The sequence below is a fragment of the Hippocampus zosterae genome, chromosome 6, assembly GCF_025434085.1.
Source record: "Hippocampus zosterae strain Florida chromosome 6, ASM2543408v3, whole genome shotgun sequence".
NCBI lineage: Eukaryota > Metazoa > Chordata > Actinopteri > Syngnathiformes > Syngnathidae > Hippocampus > Hippocampus zosterae.
In genome coordinates, this window is record NC_067456.1 from 12,436,362 (window position 1) to 12,455,257 (window position 18,896).

Sequence of the window (18,896 nt, forward strand, 5' to 3'; positions counted from 1 at the left end):
CTAAGATCTTCTCAATGCGCTGCCTCTGTGTTTGCAATTAGAGGCTTTGTAATAATAAACATTGTGAAACATGCATGTGTTTTGAACACCAGCATGCTTTAAAAACTAGGAATCGACCTTATAGGGCTGAGAGTTCATTCAAAAAAATCTGGAGGTGGATTTCTCGCCATAGGTTCAGCAAAGCACCTTTGAGGCCACTGCTGTGTGCGTGCGAATTGGTTGACACCAAGTCGGTCGCACCTTCCATCTTTGATTGATTTGTTTTTCTCAAATTTGAGCTACAAGGTGGGGTCAAAGAAGGCAGATTTTTTTCCCACGGATCATTTCAGTCATGTCCTTTACTCTCGGGCCATATTGACAGTTTGAACAAATTTGATAAAAAGTGGGTCAACAAGAGGAACGAACAGCATCTCAGGCAATTCTTGCATCCTAAAATGAGATCAAGGCGGAAACTTTCCAAATAATTCGAATTTTGGTGAAAAATAACATGGAACGTGACTGGCAAAGATGTTTTTGGTCAAGTGAGCATTTGTGATATAATGGCAGAAAAACTGATGATTTTTAAGGGTCTATTTGATTTTTGTTTTGTAACTTTTGTGCATAGTAATTCAGAATCTGAGCAATTTACAATAAAATAGTTTCATTTTTAGTTTAGATTTTTTTTAAACTCTAGGTTATTCCACTGACTCAAAAATGAACAAAAAGTGCATACGGCATGAGGAACACCGTGTATCTATGAGACAAGGTCACCGACAACACCACACAGATTCTTTTGACACAAGAGGGTGATAAAAGTGCGAGAAGACAACAGCTCAGCGCTCAGGCAACCACTTTAATTGAATTACGGCGCAGCATGCGAGAAGGAGACATCAAGATTGGTTCGGGGGAAGAAAATATGCAAACGACATGCGGCATCAGCCGCCAGTAGATTGAAGTGATCCTGGGGGTGTTCCTGCATTAAAACAACATGGAAGGCAGATTGATAGCCAGTCAGTCGATGTCAGCAAGTCGCCGTGTGACATTTTGTGAATTCTAATCATCACTACAGAGTAGTGTGCATTAATGACTCCCGTTGGTAGATGGCCGAGACATCCTTAAAAAATCTAATACAGTCCACTGCAGCTGTGGAACGTACCACATACGAATGAGGCAAAATAACACGCATTTTCTCTCAAATATATTGTTGTACAATACAATACAATACATGCTGATTTATATAGCGCTTTCACAACAGCGGCAGCTGTAACAAAGCGCTTAACAAAACAGTTCACATAAAGTAAAATAATAAACACAACACATAACATAAAACACGGACAGTCGTGCAGTCCTAACCACTTTTCCGTCAGACGTATAATCATTTGTTTCAGATGTACTGTAATTATTTTCTGTTTAAAAAATTATTTGGTGTTCAAAAAGTCTTTTTTCATACTTGAGTTTTGAAAAAGAGGGGGTCGTCTTATATTTGGGCCAATACGGTATTTAAAATAAAACAGAGTCTCTTTACAACACTTAGAGATCGATAGATAAAACCGTAAGTACATTCTAAGTCAATCTCATCATTGTTTATGACTCGTTGGATTTTAACAAATCATCCAGCACTAACCATGTTCATGTTTGTCTTTTTTTTTCTGTGATTCATGATCACATAAATTGATCAAAGCTAAGTGAGATTAATGGTGTAAAGTTTATAGGCTTGAATTTGCGCTGTCAAAATGAAAACATAATTATTTTGATAAATCAGTCATTCTGTTGTTACTTTTTTTTAATCCTTTGCTTTGTAATGATTATCTGACTTTCAACAACAAAAAACACGGGACTTCACTTTTGTCAAAATAGAATCACAGATCTAAAAAAAATGATTGTCACATAGCCAGCTAGCATTAGCCAACTCCAAAATATATACACAATTTTACAAAACCTCAGTCTTGCGGTAGTGTCGTGTCCTGCGTGTTACATGTGGACTGTTAGTCACACTTGTTGTCCGCAGCTCATAGTCGGCCATGCACACAGCTATGAAGAACAAAGTCCCTCCAGTGAGCAACGCCAAACCTCCAAACCATCCGGAGAACATGGCCTCTCCGTACTCCCAGCGTGGCATCACATCAGGAAAACCTTTATCCCAAAACTCCACAACTGTGGTGTATGCCACGAAGGACACCGGAGCCAGCGTGGTGATCCCCGCCACCCAGGACAGCACCCCACCCACGATCAGGAAGCTTCTCCTTTTTGCATACTTGTCCAAACACACACGCACCCCGTCCAGTCCTGGCAGGGCAACCAGCAAAGCCAAACCGCCGGTGCATACTGACACCAACATGAGCACCCTGGAGATCTGGAGGTCCACAGGAAGTCCCAGCAAGGAGTCGTAGGCCTTACACTGCACTCCGACCTCCTCCGTGTAGAGGCACATGTGCCACAGTCCCGAATACCAGTTTTCTACTTCGTTCAAGTCCGAATTCATTGTCTTCCACAGCGGAAGGAAGGTGGTGATGAAGGAGGTCACCAGTCCCCCGAAGGTGACAAAAACTGCCGTCCTTTGCATACTTTTCGTGGTGAGGAGAACCATCACTACTTGCAAGCCTGCCTGTGCCTCGCAAACTGAAAATTCACAACCCGGCCCACCTGCTGATGTAGCCCTCCTCCCTTGAGGCTCTTTCATATTTAAAAAAAAAATCACAACCGATGAGTGGGAGACAATCTCTGTTTTGTTTCGATGTTCAATGAACTCTGTTTTAAATGAAAGCTGAGAAGGCCGATGCCATCCTGGGCCCGGCTACCCTTGAACGAATGAAACATGAGTACAGAAAAGAAGCAGCCTCCATAAAGACTTCTTTCTGCGGCCACGTGGAACTCATTCCAGCTTTTCCGGAGTTTATGTCTAATTAAGATGCGACATTTGACAAGACTTGACTCTCTGGATGAGGCTTTCATGAATGTAGGCAGAAATTTTATTGTCAAAAAGGATCCACAATTGGTATCTTAAACCTAAGTCAAAAGTGGATGTCATACTTGATTTCTGCCAGCCATCATAAAATAAAAAGTGATAGCTTGACTCTTGAGTTTAATTTATTCCGTGGTTAATTACTGTACATATTGCGTGCTGGATATGTAGTTTCAAGCAGTGTGGCATAGTGAGTTATATCGTGCTGAGTCAGAGTTGATCCTTGAGAGTGTTTTAATTTTGTATATGTGTCTGTGTTTGACTGTTTGCGGGAATGGCTACAGGATTTTTTTCTCTCCTGGGGCAAAAGGTGGCGTGACCAATATATTGAATGGCTGAGAAAATAAATTATACATGGATTTTAGAATCTCAAATAAAATGCTGTAGGAGCTTAAATAGGTCTACACAGATTTCTGACAGGACTATAGCAGCCCCTGCCCACAGTGTAGCGCCATCCCCGACTGTCTGATTCAAAATTGCCTGTAAATGCATCAGGGACTGAGCCTCTGAGTGCATTGCAATTCAGTTCAGCCACAACAGAAAGCCATAAAAAAAATAATAAAAAAATCAACAAGGCAGCAGCTCATAACTTAAGAAGCCTAGACGGTAAAATGTTTATAAAGTCAAGGTATCATTGAATTCAATTTTTTGAGGGGAGAGAGAAACAAAAATCTCGGACAAAATCGAATCGGAGAAACAAACAAGGATTTTATCCTCTCAAGCCAATAAGCACGGAGTCAGATTATCACCCACCACAGTCCAGAAACTAAAACGCCAGAGGGCTGTGATGAATAGAATTTAAGGACAAATGTTGCCCATTGTCATCAGGTAGCGGTTTATACAACACGTGTAATAATCCATTGTATATCAAATCTGTTAGCAGCTGTCAGGCTGCTGAATAAAAATAACAACAATAATAATAATAATAATAATAATAATTAAATGATGTGAAAGACAATTGTAAATAGCACTGCGATTTATCCATCTTGTGTTTATATTGCACTTAATTGAACGGTGGTTGTTGTTTTTTTTTTCTTCTTTCTTCTTTCTACCTACATTCTTGCTGCTGGAGGCTGTAAATTTCCCCAGTGTGGGACAAATAAAGGATATCTTAAATCTAAGAGTTCATAACAGACAGTCAATTATTTTGTCTATTTTCTTTCACATAAAGATTTATTGTTTTTGAAACAGTACATTTTAACTCACATGTGCAAATATGTATTAACAGATATACGGTAGCTTGTTGTAAGGTCAGATAAACATGGGTCATGTCTAATAGTAGTGGTTAATATCACACACGGCTATCAATAACATTTTTTTTATTATACAGTATAGCACAAGAAAATATCAGGTATATGATAATATACCAATTGTAATTGTGTAAGGGAATAATGCTGATCCAGCAAATACAAATTACACAGTTTGGTCGTTCCAGCTGTTAAGGGACATGGTGGGAACAATTTTATGGTTGATTTCTTTTGACAGGAAAAATAATAATCTGCCAAAAAAAAGAATTATAAAAAAATCCAAGAAAATTGGACCAGTTGCTCTATACAAAATTAATTAAATGACTTAACGCAATGATATGCAGATGAAAGAACAAAGCACCTTGCTATCAAATGAATGCGGCATGTGTGAGATGAAAACATGCAGGGTGCAATCAAAGTGAGCTTTTGGGAAAAGTGGACTGAAATACGAGTGTAGGTCTCTTGCCATCCTCCTAAATGTCGGAGCCCATCTCAGCACACTGCTTGTCTGATATGTGTGTAGCTAGAGACTCAATGATGTCCAACAGCAGCAACTGGCTGAGGGATCGCAGGTTGGGGAGCTTGGATACCTTTGGAAGGGGAGGAGGAGAGCAAAAAATTAAAAAAAAGGGGAAAAAAAAGACGATAGTCAAACAGAGCAAAAATAAAGAATAAACGGCACTCGGTGTGCTCATGCTGAAAAATATGAAGCAAGCTGAACAAAAATGTCAGTGACGAGGGTTGAGCGTTTTTCTGGATAAGCAAACAATAACAACAAGAGAGGCGCATTCGAGCCTCGTGGATACGCGAGGAGTTGCTTGTTCAGCCGGCCGCCCTGTAAACACTCTCCTTCTCTACAGAGGAGATGGAGGCCGCTCCACTAGCAGGCTAACAGTGTCAAGTCTCCTGCAAAGACGACGTGACTGCAAGGTTAGCTCAGCTGCGGCGAGTGGGCAGCAAGCCCCCAGGACGCCAGATATGAGCCCACCCACCTTGATGAACTGGTGGACAATTATGTGGAGGCAGTGCTTCTTCATATCCAGAGCCTGCGTTTTATCGGCCGCCTCCAGGATCTGCAGAGGATGGGGGAAAAAAAACACGTCACATACGTACAATAACCGGTGTTGTCCATTCAGGTCCTCTGTAAAGCTCTCATATTCAAATACCTGCAAGACATTTTCCACAGTGACATTCATCTCCAGGTTCTGCTTGCAGTAAGCCTGCAACCTGTTATTTGAAAAGCCGTAATAATATGGCGCCGCAAACAGATAACTGTAGAACAAAAGGTCAAGGAAAAGACTCAATAAAGCTTCCATTTTGATTATATCACACTATATTTTGACAAGCCCACCTGGGGCCATTGTTTGCAGAGGTGTAGAATTGTAAGAAATTATAAGAGATGTTTGCAATATTTTCCCATGTCATGTAGCTGTAGTGTAATTTTACGAGTAGAGTAACATTTTCAGCACGACGTCTTTGATCCACTGGTGAAAGGACATTTTGTTTCGCTCCTCTTTCATCTATAACTGCTTCAAACAACAAAGTGTAGGCAGAAAAGTGGTTAAGATTGCACGACTGGCTGTGTCTTATGTGTTGTGTTGTATTCTTTTGTCATTTTGATGGCGGCGCGGGCACCCGCAGCGGCTCCTCGCTCTTCTGAGGAAAGAAATTTCATATGTTGCACATGTAGCATATTTGACAACACAGTTGACTTGAACTTGAACTTGAGTGTACCATATTAGAAAGTTTCCATAAATGACCACTGGATGGCACTATAGTCACTTTGGGAGATGTACTCTATTCACCCCAAAAAAAACAACCCAAAAACCTTTATGGGGTTTCCGTGCATTATTCCTTCAGTGTCTGGTACAACATGCTACTAAATGTGAAGAAGAATTTGGGTTTGACAAGGATACAGAGAATCTTCCGGAGGCATGTTGACGTCTCCATAGTAGATGTAGCGCAGCATGGACTCGAATGCCTGCTTACTGGGAACCATCTCTCCGATGGAGATATTTACCTGGCCGTCCTCTGGCATGAAGGAGCGGAACATGGCCTCAAAATAACTGAGGGTACAAGGAGTAAAGGTGATGAATCGGTGGAAAAAGACAACCCGTCCCCCAGGCCTTGTGCTCAGTACCTGGAACGAGCCGCCAGTATGGCTTTATGAGCAGGTCGGGGGTGTCCGTCCAACAGCAGAATGATGTCACAGAACTCCAGGCCCCCTCCCTCTAGGTAAGCCTTCGTGTCCTGCACCAGGGAGGTCCCGATGTCCACAGGCTGGTCTGAGTACAGCCTGGGAGGCGGCTGCTGCTTTCGTCGGACTATCTCCACGATCAGTGGCGTGGACAGATGTTCAAATTCCCTCGTCATGATCACCTGGTTGAAGTGGGATTCCTTCACCACAAAATTAAGGCAATGTTCCTGAAGGAAAAGAGAAATGGGAGTGAATGAGGCTTCGTCATTGATGCCTCTTGCTATGTTTTGGATTTTAAGTGTTCGTATTTAGATTTTTGTTTTAACATTTTTATACCCGCGCATCTGAATTTAGAGTTGCATGCCTTCAGTGTAGAACAGAAATAGATACATCAACAGCGGTAAGCTCGACTTAGGGGTGACCGGTTAAGTTTTTTGAAATATGAACCGTCGCTCGGCCAATTTTCTGCTTTGACTTGCAAACAACTGCGCAATATTGAAATCACTTTTGTGTTTGTCAGTTACCTTCAAGTGGGATTGACACTACCTGCAGAAAGCAGTCTTTAGCTCTTTTTTTGGAGAACAGCTGAGTTTGTTTTCATAAGTTTCAATGTGGTGAAAGCCTGTGGCAAGCTTGAAATATTTGGGGATGAATCAAATCATTTTTATATGGTCTCTTTGTAATGCAGATTCTGTGTGGATGGCAAGAAACAGATTCACGGTGCCGTTTTGAGGAACCTGCTGACACGGTGATGAGATTACCAGCAAAACCAGCGGTGGTCAAGTCAGTAAAGAGTACCTTCAGCTGGTCGAGTTGGAGTTTGTTGGCATTTTCACAAACGCTGAGCACGTTCTGCAGGTCGACAGAAGCCTCAATGTACTGAACACACAGCTGCTCCAAGCGGGAGAGCTTAAAGCTCAGGGCCAGTTTGTAAACATCCATGATTAGGAGAACATCCTGAACATGGCCTGCAAATAGAAAAACAGCGACTTAACAAATTGAAACCTGTTCACAAAAACTTCATCTGAATACAATGAAACGTCTAATGATGAACGCTGTGGAGGATGTCGAGTCAGGAAATCAGCCACAATTTTCTGGAAAATGTGCCTTTAAAAGTGGGGCAAAACATCAACATCCTGCATGACCCAGTAAGGTTATTTCAAAATCGGAATAATTCAGAGGTCAAGAACCGATGGTGCTTTTGATTTTAGAAATGCCACCGTTATATACAAAGATGTGGGCAACAACGCTACCTCTGCGTGGGTACTGGATTTTGTCTGTGTAGAGAAACTGCATTAAGACTTCAAAAGGTTGCGCTTCTGCTTCCCTGATGGACACCTGCAGCATTGGCTGTCTGCCTGACGGCCTGTGAGTCCCTCCACCAGTGGCCCCTTCATCGTTCTCCTCACAGCTGTCCTGTTTGGTCCTCTAAGTCAAAAAAAAAAAAGTTTGTACAGTCGTAGAGGCAACATTTCCTCTCGTTTAAGTACGCATGAGGATGTACCCTCTCATGTCGATCTGCACAATCTTATTAAGATAAGATATCCTTTATTCGTCCCACACTGGGGAAATTTACACCACACTGATCCTATCAAAGGTTCTATGGAAAAAAAATCCCATAGGAGTTGTTTAATTTAATAATATCTTCATCATTGTCGTTAACACTACGTTGCATCGGATTGAATGGTGTTTCTAATATTTTGGCAACCTTATTTAAACGTGAGGGTCAACACAGCACACAGAGTGATGTAGCGCAGTCCCTCTAATTCCCCATGTCAACAAAACTGAAAAAAGACATTTTTAGTTCAAAGGTATAAATTTTAGTACAGTAATTTAAAAAAAACTGCTCGATTACAATTATCACCCACATGGAAAGCGTAAGTGCTCAGTGGTAACAATTTTAAAAGTGCAGTGGGCCTTATGTTGCCCAGGGCCTGACTTTGCCCACCCCTGCTCTATTTCGTGTTAATGCACTGAAATAAGTGCATCTATTGTTGGAGTGTATTTAGTATTAAATCATGACGTAGTTCGTTCATTTGAAGTCTTTGTTTTAAAGTTCTGTACACAGTATTACAATCTGCAATGCTACGCAGAATCAGATCTAGACACGAGACCTATATTCGCTATCCTTGTGGTCATAAGCATGAATTTAAATGTAAAGTCAGAGCAAAAGGCATATTGAAAACCAGCACACGAGAAGGAAAAACCTGTTCAAGAGTTGTCCAGTTATTTTCCTCTTAGGTCAGCATTTAGGCCACTGAGCAGTTTGTGAGACAAACGGTGGCCATGGCTTTGCTGTTGTGATTGTGCGCTCTCTGCTACAAAAGAAATACATCAGCCCGAGCATTTTGGCTTCCATTTACACATGCAGACTCCTTCATGATCACTTCTAAAAGTCAGCCCATGAAAACCATGAAGGACTGTGTTTCATCAAAGTCTTGCACTTTCATTTTATACGCATTCATGTCTTCATCAAGTATTGCTAGTTTTTGGTCACCCCCCGCCCCAAAAAAAAACAACCCTGAAAGCTTCTGACCTGTCGCTGCCTTTCCCGAGCCTGCAGGATTTTCCTGCGCAGCCACTGGCATCTCGCGGTCACGATGGCTATATGTCCCAGAACTCGTTCTTCCCGCTACAACAAATATGTTCAATCACTATTGAATAAATAAATGACGGCAATATTGCGCATGAGAGCTTAACCCACCTCTCCCAGGATAAACTCCACGTCACAGAACTGATGGTTTTCCCACAATTTGCCATAGTCTTCATGGAGAGTGCACTTGGGATAGCATGAAAACTGCAAAAGAAAGAAATAATCATGAGGAAACTGATTGATTAGAACAATGTAAGCCAATTTATGTAACGCCAATTCACAAAGAGATGATTTCTCCAGGCACTCTACATAAACAGCAGGTACTGTATACAGAACGACAGAGGAAAAGGAAAACTTCCACTCAGGAAGAAACCTAGAAATGCCCCAGAGACAAGCAACATATGAACGCTTGCCCACCTGAAACCTGTACATCTCTCCACTGCGAACATTGTTATCCACGGTCCCTCCAAAGATGTACATGGCATCTTGAATCACGGCGGCTGCATGGAAGAGTCTTCCACTAGGCATCTGAGAAGGCAAGGACACAAACAGTAGAAGAGACTTTCAACTCATGTTAGAAAGTCAAACAAACATTTCTGGACAATATCTGTCGGTTTGGGTTAGTGTGTGTTTTGGTTTGGGTTAGAACCTAAACAAAAACATAGACTAAATTTGTGTAACAGTAATCAAACAGCAGTAAACATCTTTACACTTGTTTGACAATTCAGACATTTTTAATGCTATTCAAAACTTTCCCTGTGTAGTTAAAAAAAATATATTATTTTTCCATGCCAAAAAATGCATCCAAATTTGAACAAATTGAAGGACTGCGCTAAACCTTTGAGGTCCGACTGAGATAAGGCAATGTGTATCATTTCAGGACAGGTCGGGAAGCACGCACGTACGCAGTAATTCGTTGCATCAAATGTGCATCTAAACGTCGAGGGGATCCTCCCCAGCAGCTGAACTGCGACGTCAGGTGGTATGATTCCCCCCCGCCATTCAAACTCATTTGAATATCACCGCAGACCGAAAGAAAACTAGCACAAAGCATATTTAATTTTATTATATTCATTTTTGTTGTCTTCATCCTCAAGTTCTGCGTGCATAGGGAGTTTAAAAATATGATCTAATGTTTTTAAAAGCAGCTTTTCATCAATACATTTACTCTATCTGTCCCAATTTCTCTAAAAGTGGGTCATAACATTGTGAAAATATGAGAATACAGCGCCGTTGTAACAAAACATTTTCTGATGCAGAGCCGAGGCGCTGCATCAGTGATGGTCCTTGAGATCATTGAGAATTCATACCTCACTGTCCAAGCTGGGGTGGATCACCTCCCAGCTCTGAGAGTCCACATCATAGCAGTGCAGCTCGTTGGGCAGAGTGTTATCAGCAGCGCCGCCAAACACGTACAGATGGCGATCGAAGGCAACCATTGTGTGGCCATAACGGCGCTGTGGAGGTGGCGGAGAGCCTCGTAGTAAATGTTCAGTGGGTATACGCGTCCACCTGCAGGGATGGCGTTTGGAACATTAGCAGCGGTTGTTGTGGGTGCAAGTTACATTCAGTAGTATTGGTTCAGCTCACATGTGGCCATTGAACTCAAACTGGAAGAGGTTGTTTGTTATCTTGGCCCCACTCTGACCCGAGAACACAAACATCTTGTCCCTGCAAACAGCTACGGGGAAGTTGCAGCAAGAAGGAGGAATCTCGCCACTCTGTTCGATCTGAAAGTGACACAGAAACATAGATCTAAGCATATTAGAGTCAAGGGTGTGGGATCAAGCATAAGTGATGCTCATATACTGGCCTCTTCCCAACATGCATGCTCCCTGTCCTGCAGACTGATGGTCCACATGTCATTCAATCTACAAGGAGAAAAATAGACATTGCAATTTCACAAATTAGTGTTATGAAAAGGCGCCAACACTGTGGAATCAAACTTACCTGGCATTTCCGTCATAACCAGCAAATATCCATAACTTATCACTGTAAACCGTTGCACCGTGAGCAGAGCGGGCCACTGGCAAGCTAGAACACACAACATAAGGCATGTCACAGCAGTGCTTCATGTAACCATAATTTAAGTATTTCCCCATCGTTGCAAACAATCGACTGAAAGTTTGATCACTACTTCAATCAAATATGGACAAGTTAAATACATTGTATACATTACCTCCCCTCCACTTTCCATTCAGTCCACTGTCCTGTGGCAAACTTGTATTCAAAGAGATCATTTTTGTTTTTAAGGTTTGAGTTGGAGTATATGTCTCCAGTATATCCCCCTGAAATGCATTTGAAAAAGGTTCATCAAGATTACATATAGTATATTCAACATTTGCAGACACTTGTTAAGAAAGGAGCTGTCAGAGGTACCAAAAACAAACATGCTGCTGCCGTAGACAACAGCTGAATGGTGATAGCGGGGAGCAGGTGGAGTTCCTGTGGTGAAGGCCCTGCGGAATATATTGTAATCAATAGTCACATTTCACATTTTATGATTTGATGACACATTTTAATTGAATCATCTCCTACCGGCACCATGAGCAGTCCTTCACATCAAAGCGCAGCAAATCATTCAACATGTTCTTGCTGTTGAGAGACATGTCATTTTTACACGATTGAATGTAGCAAAAACTAGCGCTGTCAATGTCTTACTTACCCATTGTCTCCCCCAAACACGTAGATAGCATCCCTATATGCCACAACAGTGTGTTTGCTGCGCCTGCACAAAGTAATGCACAAAGTAAACCAACAGACACGTTTTAATCTGTTACTAGAACATTTAATTTGTCAGCACCTACCTTGCTCCAACAAACTCATCACACGGAGGCAGTCTTCTCCAACGGTGAACAGTCTCAAAAGGACCAAAATTAAGTGTCAGATATTCCACGCTGTCTGAACAACTGTGGTCAAAGTCAACACTGGGGGCCACTTTGGTTGATTTGCACGACATTTTTCTCTCCACTCATCCAACGTGAGCACGTATCAGGGCCAGACATCTGCAGCGAATGTCATTATCCGATTGCAGAGAACGAAAACTTCCGGCTAGCTGCTAGCTAAAAGACGATGCTAAAAAAACAACTGCTAGCTGCAAAGCTAACGTGAAGGTGCAAAACAGCGATGTAAAAAAAAAAAGACAATTCTATCAACATGCGTGGAAAGGAATTAACCGATAATAAAATCTTCGTCCTTTTCGTGTATTTGTTGGTATGTGGCTTGAGTAATAGGAGCAAAAATTAGCACCACTAGAACTAGCAAGCATGAGAGCTGTCATGAGAGTGCACTCACTGCACAGTCCCCGTCACGCCCCCAAGATTGAATGACGTCATAGCCCATTACTACCTCCAGTGGTCAATTCCATTATGGCTGAAAATATCACTGCACACCACCAAACAAACATGTCTCAAAACGTGCACTGAAACATTAGTGATCTCTTCGCAATACACTCAAAAATGTACTTACTCAATGTGAAATATGGTCCTGTTTAATTGAGCACAGAGCTGATATACTTGCAGGAAATAATGACAGTTATTTTGTTGAATAAATGGCAACAGGTAGGTGGATGCACGTTTTATGACTTGCCTTTCATACCAATACAATTACAATTAAACTGTGCAGGTTCAGTTAACTATAGCTGTCAAGTGGAAGAGCTTTTCATTGGTACCACTGTATTGGATGAAATAGATGAACAAAGTTTCATTGTTGGTAGTGAATAAAGGAAGATTCTGCCACCAATTCAATGATATGGGAAATGATCCATAGCATACTAGATAAGCTCTCAGACACAATACTATATATTGTGTATAAGCTCATAACCTGGGGGGAACGAGCCTTCTCTGTCGCCGCCCCCACCCTCTGGAACGCTCTACCACAACACATCCGCAACTGTACTGACCTCCAATCCTTCAAATCATTCATTCATTCATTCATCTTCCGAGCCGCTTGATCCTCACTAGGGTCGCGGGGGGTGCTGGAGCCTATCCGAGCTGTCTTCGGGCAGCAGGTGGGGGACACCCTGAATTGGTTGCCAGCCAATCACAGAGCACACAGAGACGAACAACCATCCATGCTCACACTCACACCTAGGGACAATTTAGAGTGTTCAATCAGCCTGCCACGCATGTTTTTGGAATGTGGGAGGAAACCGGAGCACCCGGAGAAAACCCACGCAGGCCCGGGGAGAACATGCAAACTGCACACAGGGAGGCCGCAGCTGGAATCGAACCCGGTACCTCTGCACTGTGAAGCCGACGTGCTAACCACTGGACTACCGGGCCGCCCATCCTTCAAATCATCCCTTAAAATTCACCTGTTCCGCAATGCTTTTAATACCTTTTAATCTCTTTTACCCATTTTGCTTTTTGTTCATCTAAATGTGCTTTTGTAAATTATGTATGCTTGTTTTAAGTGCGCATTTTTATCCTGTGTTTTAAGCTCTTGTAAAGTGTCTTTGAGTGTGATGAAAAGCGCTTTCAAATAAAATGTATTATTATTATTATTATTATTATTATGGTAGAACTTGTAGAATCAAGTATATTTTCAGCAGAGCACACACTGAATAGGCAAACAACCATTCACACTCACAGTCACATCTGGGCAATTTAGTCTTCAATTAACACAACAACTATTTTCTTGGAATGCCGCACGCACTGGAGAGCCTGGAAAGAGGGGAAAAAATGTAAACTTTATATTTTATTTTAAATTCATATTTTACACACACATACACACAAATATACATGAATACATATAGATACATATAATTATGAAAATAAAATTATGAAAGGGAGAAGTAGAAGAACAAAAAGTATAAATATAAATTATAAAATATAAATATAAGCATATTAAAAATGGGTGAGTCCAGGTTTTCAGGTCTGTCTATTCAATAGTCTGACAGCAGTCGGCAGGAATGAGCGGCGGTACATCTCCTTCTTGCAGTGCGGGTTTACCAGTCTCTGGCTGAAGGAGCTGTCCAGTGTTTAATTTCTCAATAACGGATTCAAGATTGTGGTGTCATTTCATTAGTTTGTTCATGAACATAAGCTATCAGAGATGCAAAGATATCACATTATTCTAATGCTTAATCCAATACAATTTGTCTAAATATGCGACTATTTCAATCAACAGAGAAACTAATTTAATTCAGTTTGGTATTTATAGAAATATTTCACTTAAGCACCCATGAGATGATAAAAATGTCACAGAACTCTAAATCCCTTTGTTCTCCATCAGTTTTATTCAGCCTGAATACATTTGACCTTGCGGAATCATCCCCACTTGCTCATAATTAGTCACCAGTTAATGATGTCTCTAATGTGACCCCACAGCTTGGTGATCCACAGGTTGACTCCGAACTCACTCAAGTACTGAATTTCCGGCATCAACATTTTCCGACACAACTTTATGTGGGCCTTGTCAATGTTCTTCTTCAGATTGTATCCCATGATGGATTTCTCCCCGATTGGCTGCCACGGCTGCATGACGCTCTCCTGGATGCTGCCAGCATCAACGGCACGTCCCCCTTCGATGCAGGTAGCCACCATCTCTGCGTTCCTCCTTTTGAGTTCAGCCACATCCTCCGCCATGCGCTGCAGTCCATAAGCATCTACTTTCCTCCAGAAGGTGTGGTTCACGTGCTGGTACAGTTTCCAGTCAAGAGCATTCCATTCACGGGCCCTGGCCCTCAGGGAGGGTGTCAATTTGGATACAGTTGACTCCTTGCGGGCATTGAGCTTGAAGAAGAGGAGGTCATCCATGTCCCAACAGAGAGCATCCTTGAGTAGGATGAGAGATTCCTCAAAATGTTCCGCCAAGATGAAGAGCGGAAAACGCTCCGTGATGAATTTGATTCCCTCGTCAACACGCGGATCCTCTAGCTCGAGGGTGTTGTCCTGTCCAAAGTCAAAGAACAGCAAATTCCTGAGGTAGAACGCGTTAAAACCCTCCGGGTCAAAGTAGTAGTGGGGGCTACGAAGGAACTCGGCCAGCTTGTCATCTCCCGCTATCTTCCAGGTGAAAGGCACCAGACGGCCATAGTAGTGGAAGGAGGACTCAAAAAGCTCTGCGGGGTCTCTGAGAATGCTGATGTAGACGGTATCAAGGGGAAGCAGCTTGGCCACTTCGACGCCGTTGAAACGCATGTGATTACAGATGATGTTGAAGCACATTCCGGGTTTGTAGTCTTTCACGTGGGAGCGCTGGAAAAAGGCAGGGTAGAAGAAGTCATTCCTGCTGTCGGGAAACGCAAACTTCAGTTGGTGTTTCTCTCCAAAGCGGAAAAGGATGTTGAGGAAGGTGCTGCTCGCCGACTTGTGGGTCTTCATGAACATGATGTCCACTTTGGGGGTGCACATTCCCCCTGTGCTTTCACGTGAGCTGTTGCTGCTTAGTTTGCTGGGGAGCTGGGATGGACGGTGGGCGCAGGAGTAAGGCACTGGAATTCTGCAGCATCCAAACACACACACTGTTAAACCTGCCCATGCATACATGAACAACATGGTCATTAAAAAGAGATTTCATGACTTTCACTTTGCAACAAAACTTTATCACGAGGAGGTCTTTTGCACTTGCCCAGCGCAACAGTTTCTCAAGGCAACTAAATGCTGTAAAATAAGCATTTAGACCAGTGGTTCTTAACCTGGGTTCAATCGAACCCCAGGGGTTCGGTGAATCGGTCTCAGGGGTTTGACAGAGCCTCTGCCATGGAGGGTCAGACACACGCGACTCAACATGGTAATTAGTTATGACACGCCATCAGATGATCACATGACATTGCTTGTCCAATCACTGCTGTGGGAAATTTAGTTTGCTTCGTAGTCAACGTGTGACTGTCGTGATCATCGTACAATTTACTTAGCTCTTGAAATTGTATTTACTTTTTTCTGTTATCAATAAATGTTTTTTTTTAATCTTGAATTTGTAAAAAAAATTATATATATAGTATTTAAGGGTTTGGTGACTGTGCATATAAACTGGTTGGGTTCGGTACCTCTAAAAAGGTTAAGAACCACTGATGTAGACAATTCAGATGAATCGCAATCGTCATATATTATATGGTGAGAGAAGCACAATAAATCAGACGTGTGACCTATAAGGTTTTTTTTTTTTGCTTTTTATTGGAAGGGGGACAATGTGTTGTTTGAGTAGGATATTGGATATTTTATACATGGACTGCGTGTGTGTGTGTGTGTGTGTGTGTGTGTGTGTGTGTGTGCGTGTGTGTGTGTGTGTGTGTGTGTGTGTGTGTGTGTGTGTGTGTGTGTGTGCGCGTGTGTGTTTTGCACTATACTCAGGAATGCTCAGAGGCACTTGGGTCATGGACAGGCAGTAAAGGAAGATAATGCTGCCGGTCAGAAGGACACCCAGGACCAAACGCTTGCACGTGGACTTCCAATGCCTTCTGTGTTTTCCGGCCATGGTCCAGCAAATTGAAGGGTTACCTGAAAAACAATTGATAGCAAGGTATGCATGTAAAACATTGAGCGAGCTGAAAATCCGAGAGTCCGCATTCAAGCACTTGATGATGCTGGAGGAGCGCTTGAATTTCAATCCATCCATTTCGGATTGCGACTGTCCTCATGAGAGTCATGGGACAGCTGGAGGTGACTTTGGACTACAGATGGGGCACAGCACGCCAATCACAGTTACAGGTGTTTTTAAATGCACCTCAAAAGCATTTCATTTGCGTCATTCATCATACAGTGTTACAAGTTAGCCATTCACAGCGCTTCAGAACAAAATGTGCCGCATTCGTACAGTTATAAGCAGACTGAGGGAGGGTGTTTTTTGTGTTTCCCAAAGAAGATGAAATGCTTTTTTCTGGAGATACCGATCTGTAGTTATCAGTCATCTCTCAATTGGAGATTAGCCATGACGCAGTGACACTGTTCTTTTGCAACTGGAAACACCTAATTCTCATAGAATTTTCGTCTTGATCGTCTTGAGAAGTAGATGGCAGAGGATATTTCTTACTTATAATGAGAAGCATAAATGCTTTGTGTTAGTTCAGGAAAAAGTTTCTTTCATCCAATTCTCTTGGATTGCTGTGGCCCCTCACATGTGTTGCCAGCCAATTGCAGAGCATATATAAACAACCATTCACCTTCACAGCAAAGGACAATTTTGAATCTTCACATCGCTTAAGAAGCATATCTTTTGCAATGTGGCAGTAAGCCAGAAACACACGTGCTTAAAACTTTGGCCACAGTGCTGTGTCAGCAAAAACTTTGACTGAAAATACGAGAATGAAGTTACTGCATATCAGCATTGTTTGCAGTTCGGTAAAACATGTTCAGCACTCTGTAATACCATCAGTTCCCCACTCAAAGACAGCACGTGCCTTCTCTTTGTCATTTAATACTGTGGTCTGGTAACAATTAGTAGGCATGAAATAGGTTTCAATCAAATTGTAATAGATTTCATGAATCCGGGTGTGTGGGTTTTCTCTGGGTATTCCAGTTTCCTCCCTCATTCCAAAAGTGATAAGTGGATCAGAAATAAACATTCATATATTAATATCAATCTTGTTGCTCTGTACTGTTAGCTATTATGACAGTGAGACCTCACACTATGACCAACTTGTTTGTATTTATTTGTATTGAACACGGCTCATGCCGCTCATCGTACAAATGCTTGTTTTTGCATGCATGATGACATATGCTCAATTTTTACATTAAAGGTGTATGAACATAACATATCAAGGCATTTAAACCATAAATACCACCAATGAATTATTAAATAAATGGCTGATGTCCATATTTATTATCCTGTGCAGATTCGTATACTGCACGACACATTTACCAAGTCACCAGCACAAATGGACTTTCTGAAGGACAAAACCAGAGTGTAGCATTAATTCATGAGTGTATTGAAATCAGTTAAGGTTAAGGGCTACTCGTAATGATGTGACGGAATGTGTGGTTGTGAATTACTGTTGTGTAAAATGTGTTGGATTTCAGTAGATGCAAAAAAAAAAAGTTGGGAATATTTGTGAGGAAAATTGACAAATTTACTTGCATGAATTTCAAAACAAGACTATTGTTATTACCAAGAAGGTACGTTGAGGTCATCCTTAGGTAGCCGTGTAAATTAAAAAAAAAAAAAGTTCATTTAGGGAAATCAACTCAGAGGAAGGGTTAATGAATTCTTACCTTTAAACAGAATATTCCCAACCTGGAAGGAAGTGACGCTCGTCCATTAGCATTGCCTGTACCCTTCGTATTCCAATTGGCTAAAACAAGTTGATCTTGCTCCTGCAGCGGTTCTTGCATCTGATCTTGACACACGTAGAGACGAGAGGGACTAAAGTTCCATGCGTGCTCGACTCATCACATGTCCTTAGATAACAGATCTACCCTATCTCCGGTTTCACACGCCAATGCAGGTGCACCTGATGCCTCAGGCCGCCTCACCCTCTTAATTTTCTAATCCGAGAGCCATCTTGCTGAATGAAGCACTGCAGGGAGCCTGGTGTCACTGTGACATCAGGGTCACTGTCAGGGGACAAGCACTTGTCATAGAGAGAGAGAGAGAGAGAGAGAGAGAGAGAGAGAGAGAGAGAGAGGGACTGTACCACACAAGGGGGAAGGGAGTGATGGAGCGAGGGAGGTAAGGCTTGTATAGTCCCTATTCTCTGTCTCCAAACAGAGGGCCATTGAGTGCACACGGTGGAGTCGGAGCTGCAAACTGATAGGAGGGGTGGAATTCAAGATAAGAACAAATGCAGGCAGCCAAAGAACAAAGACCATAATTGTACCACTTGATCAAGACTTGTTTACATCCAAGTTCTTTAAAATATGCCTTCTACAAGTGTTACATGGGGAATGTATGGATGACTGAAAGTTGATTGTCACGCTGCCTGGCCATTATAGTTTTGCCTTGAGGTTGCCATTGTTTCAAGTCATTCATTTCAATTAA

General features: G+C 42.1%; 3 protein-coding genes across 4 annotated transcripts; all 3 read right to left on the reverse strand.

Annotated features, from left to right (window-relative positions):
- Positions 1 to 1,709: 1,709 nt before the first annotated feature.
- cldn26 (claudin 26) lies at positions 1,710 to 2,579 on the reverse strand. The gene has a single exon (XM_052069221.1). The coding sequence runs from the start codon at positions 2,564 to 2,566 to the stop codon at positions 1,910 to 1,912; it is 657 nt and encodes a 218-aa protein (XP_051925181.1). The 5' UTR covers positions 2,567 to 2,579; the 3' UTR covers positions 1,710 to 1,909.
- A 1,504-nt stretch (positions 2,580 to 4,083) lies between these two features.
- lztr1 (leucine-zipper-like transcription regulator 1) lies at positions 4,084 to 12,305 on the reverse strand. Its single transcript, XM_052066925.1, has 19 exons — positions 11,786 to 12,305; positions 11,644 to 11,706; positions 11,517 to 11,573; positions 11,358 to 11,437; positions 11,158 to 11,266; positions 10,929 to 11,012; positions 10,792 to 10,849; positions 10,569 to 10,708; positions 10,289 to 10,490; positions 9,396 to 9,506; positions 9,090 to 9,182; positions 8,922 to 9,017; positions 7,639 to 7,813; positions 7,184 to 7,353; positions 6,329 to 6,612; positions 6,105 to 6,254; positions 5,355 to 5,460; positions 5,181 to 5,261; positions 4,084 to 4,778 (listed from the first exon to the last, which is right to left on the reverse strand). The coding sequence occupies exons 1-19, from the start codon at positions 11,935 to 11,937 to the stop codon at positions 4,662 to 4,664; spliced, it is 2,328 nt and encodes a 775-aa protein (XP_051922885.1). The 5' UTR covers positions 11,938 to 12,305; the 3' UTR covers positions 4,084 to 4,661.
- A 1,863-nt stretch (positions 12,306 to 14,168) lies between these two features.
- Positions 14,169 to 18,487, reverse strand: gal3st1a (galactose-3-O-sulfotransferase 1a). Of its 2 annotated transcripts, XM_052066927.1 has the most exons (3): positions 18,131 to 18,486; positions 16,270 to 16,420; positions 14,169 to 15,422 (listed from the first exon to the last, which is right to left on the reverse strand). In XM_052066927.1, exons 2-3 carry the CDS (start codon positions 16,395 to 16,397, stop codon positions 14,273 to 14,275), a joined length of 1,278 nt encoding a protein of 425 aa, XP_051922887.1. In that variant the 5' UTR covers positions 16,398 to 16,420; positions 18,131 to 18,486; the 3' UTR covers positions 14,169 to 14,272. The 2 variants fall into 2 exon arrangements, with proteins under 2 accessions (XP_051922887.1, XP_051922886.1); XM_052066926.1 differs by having other exon boundaries at positions 16,270 to 18,487.
- Positions 18,488 to 18,896: the final 409 nt, after the last annotated feature.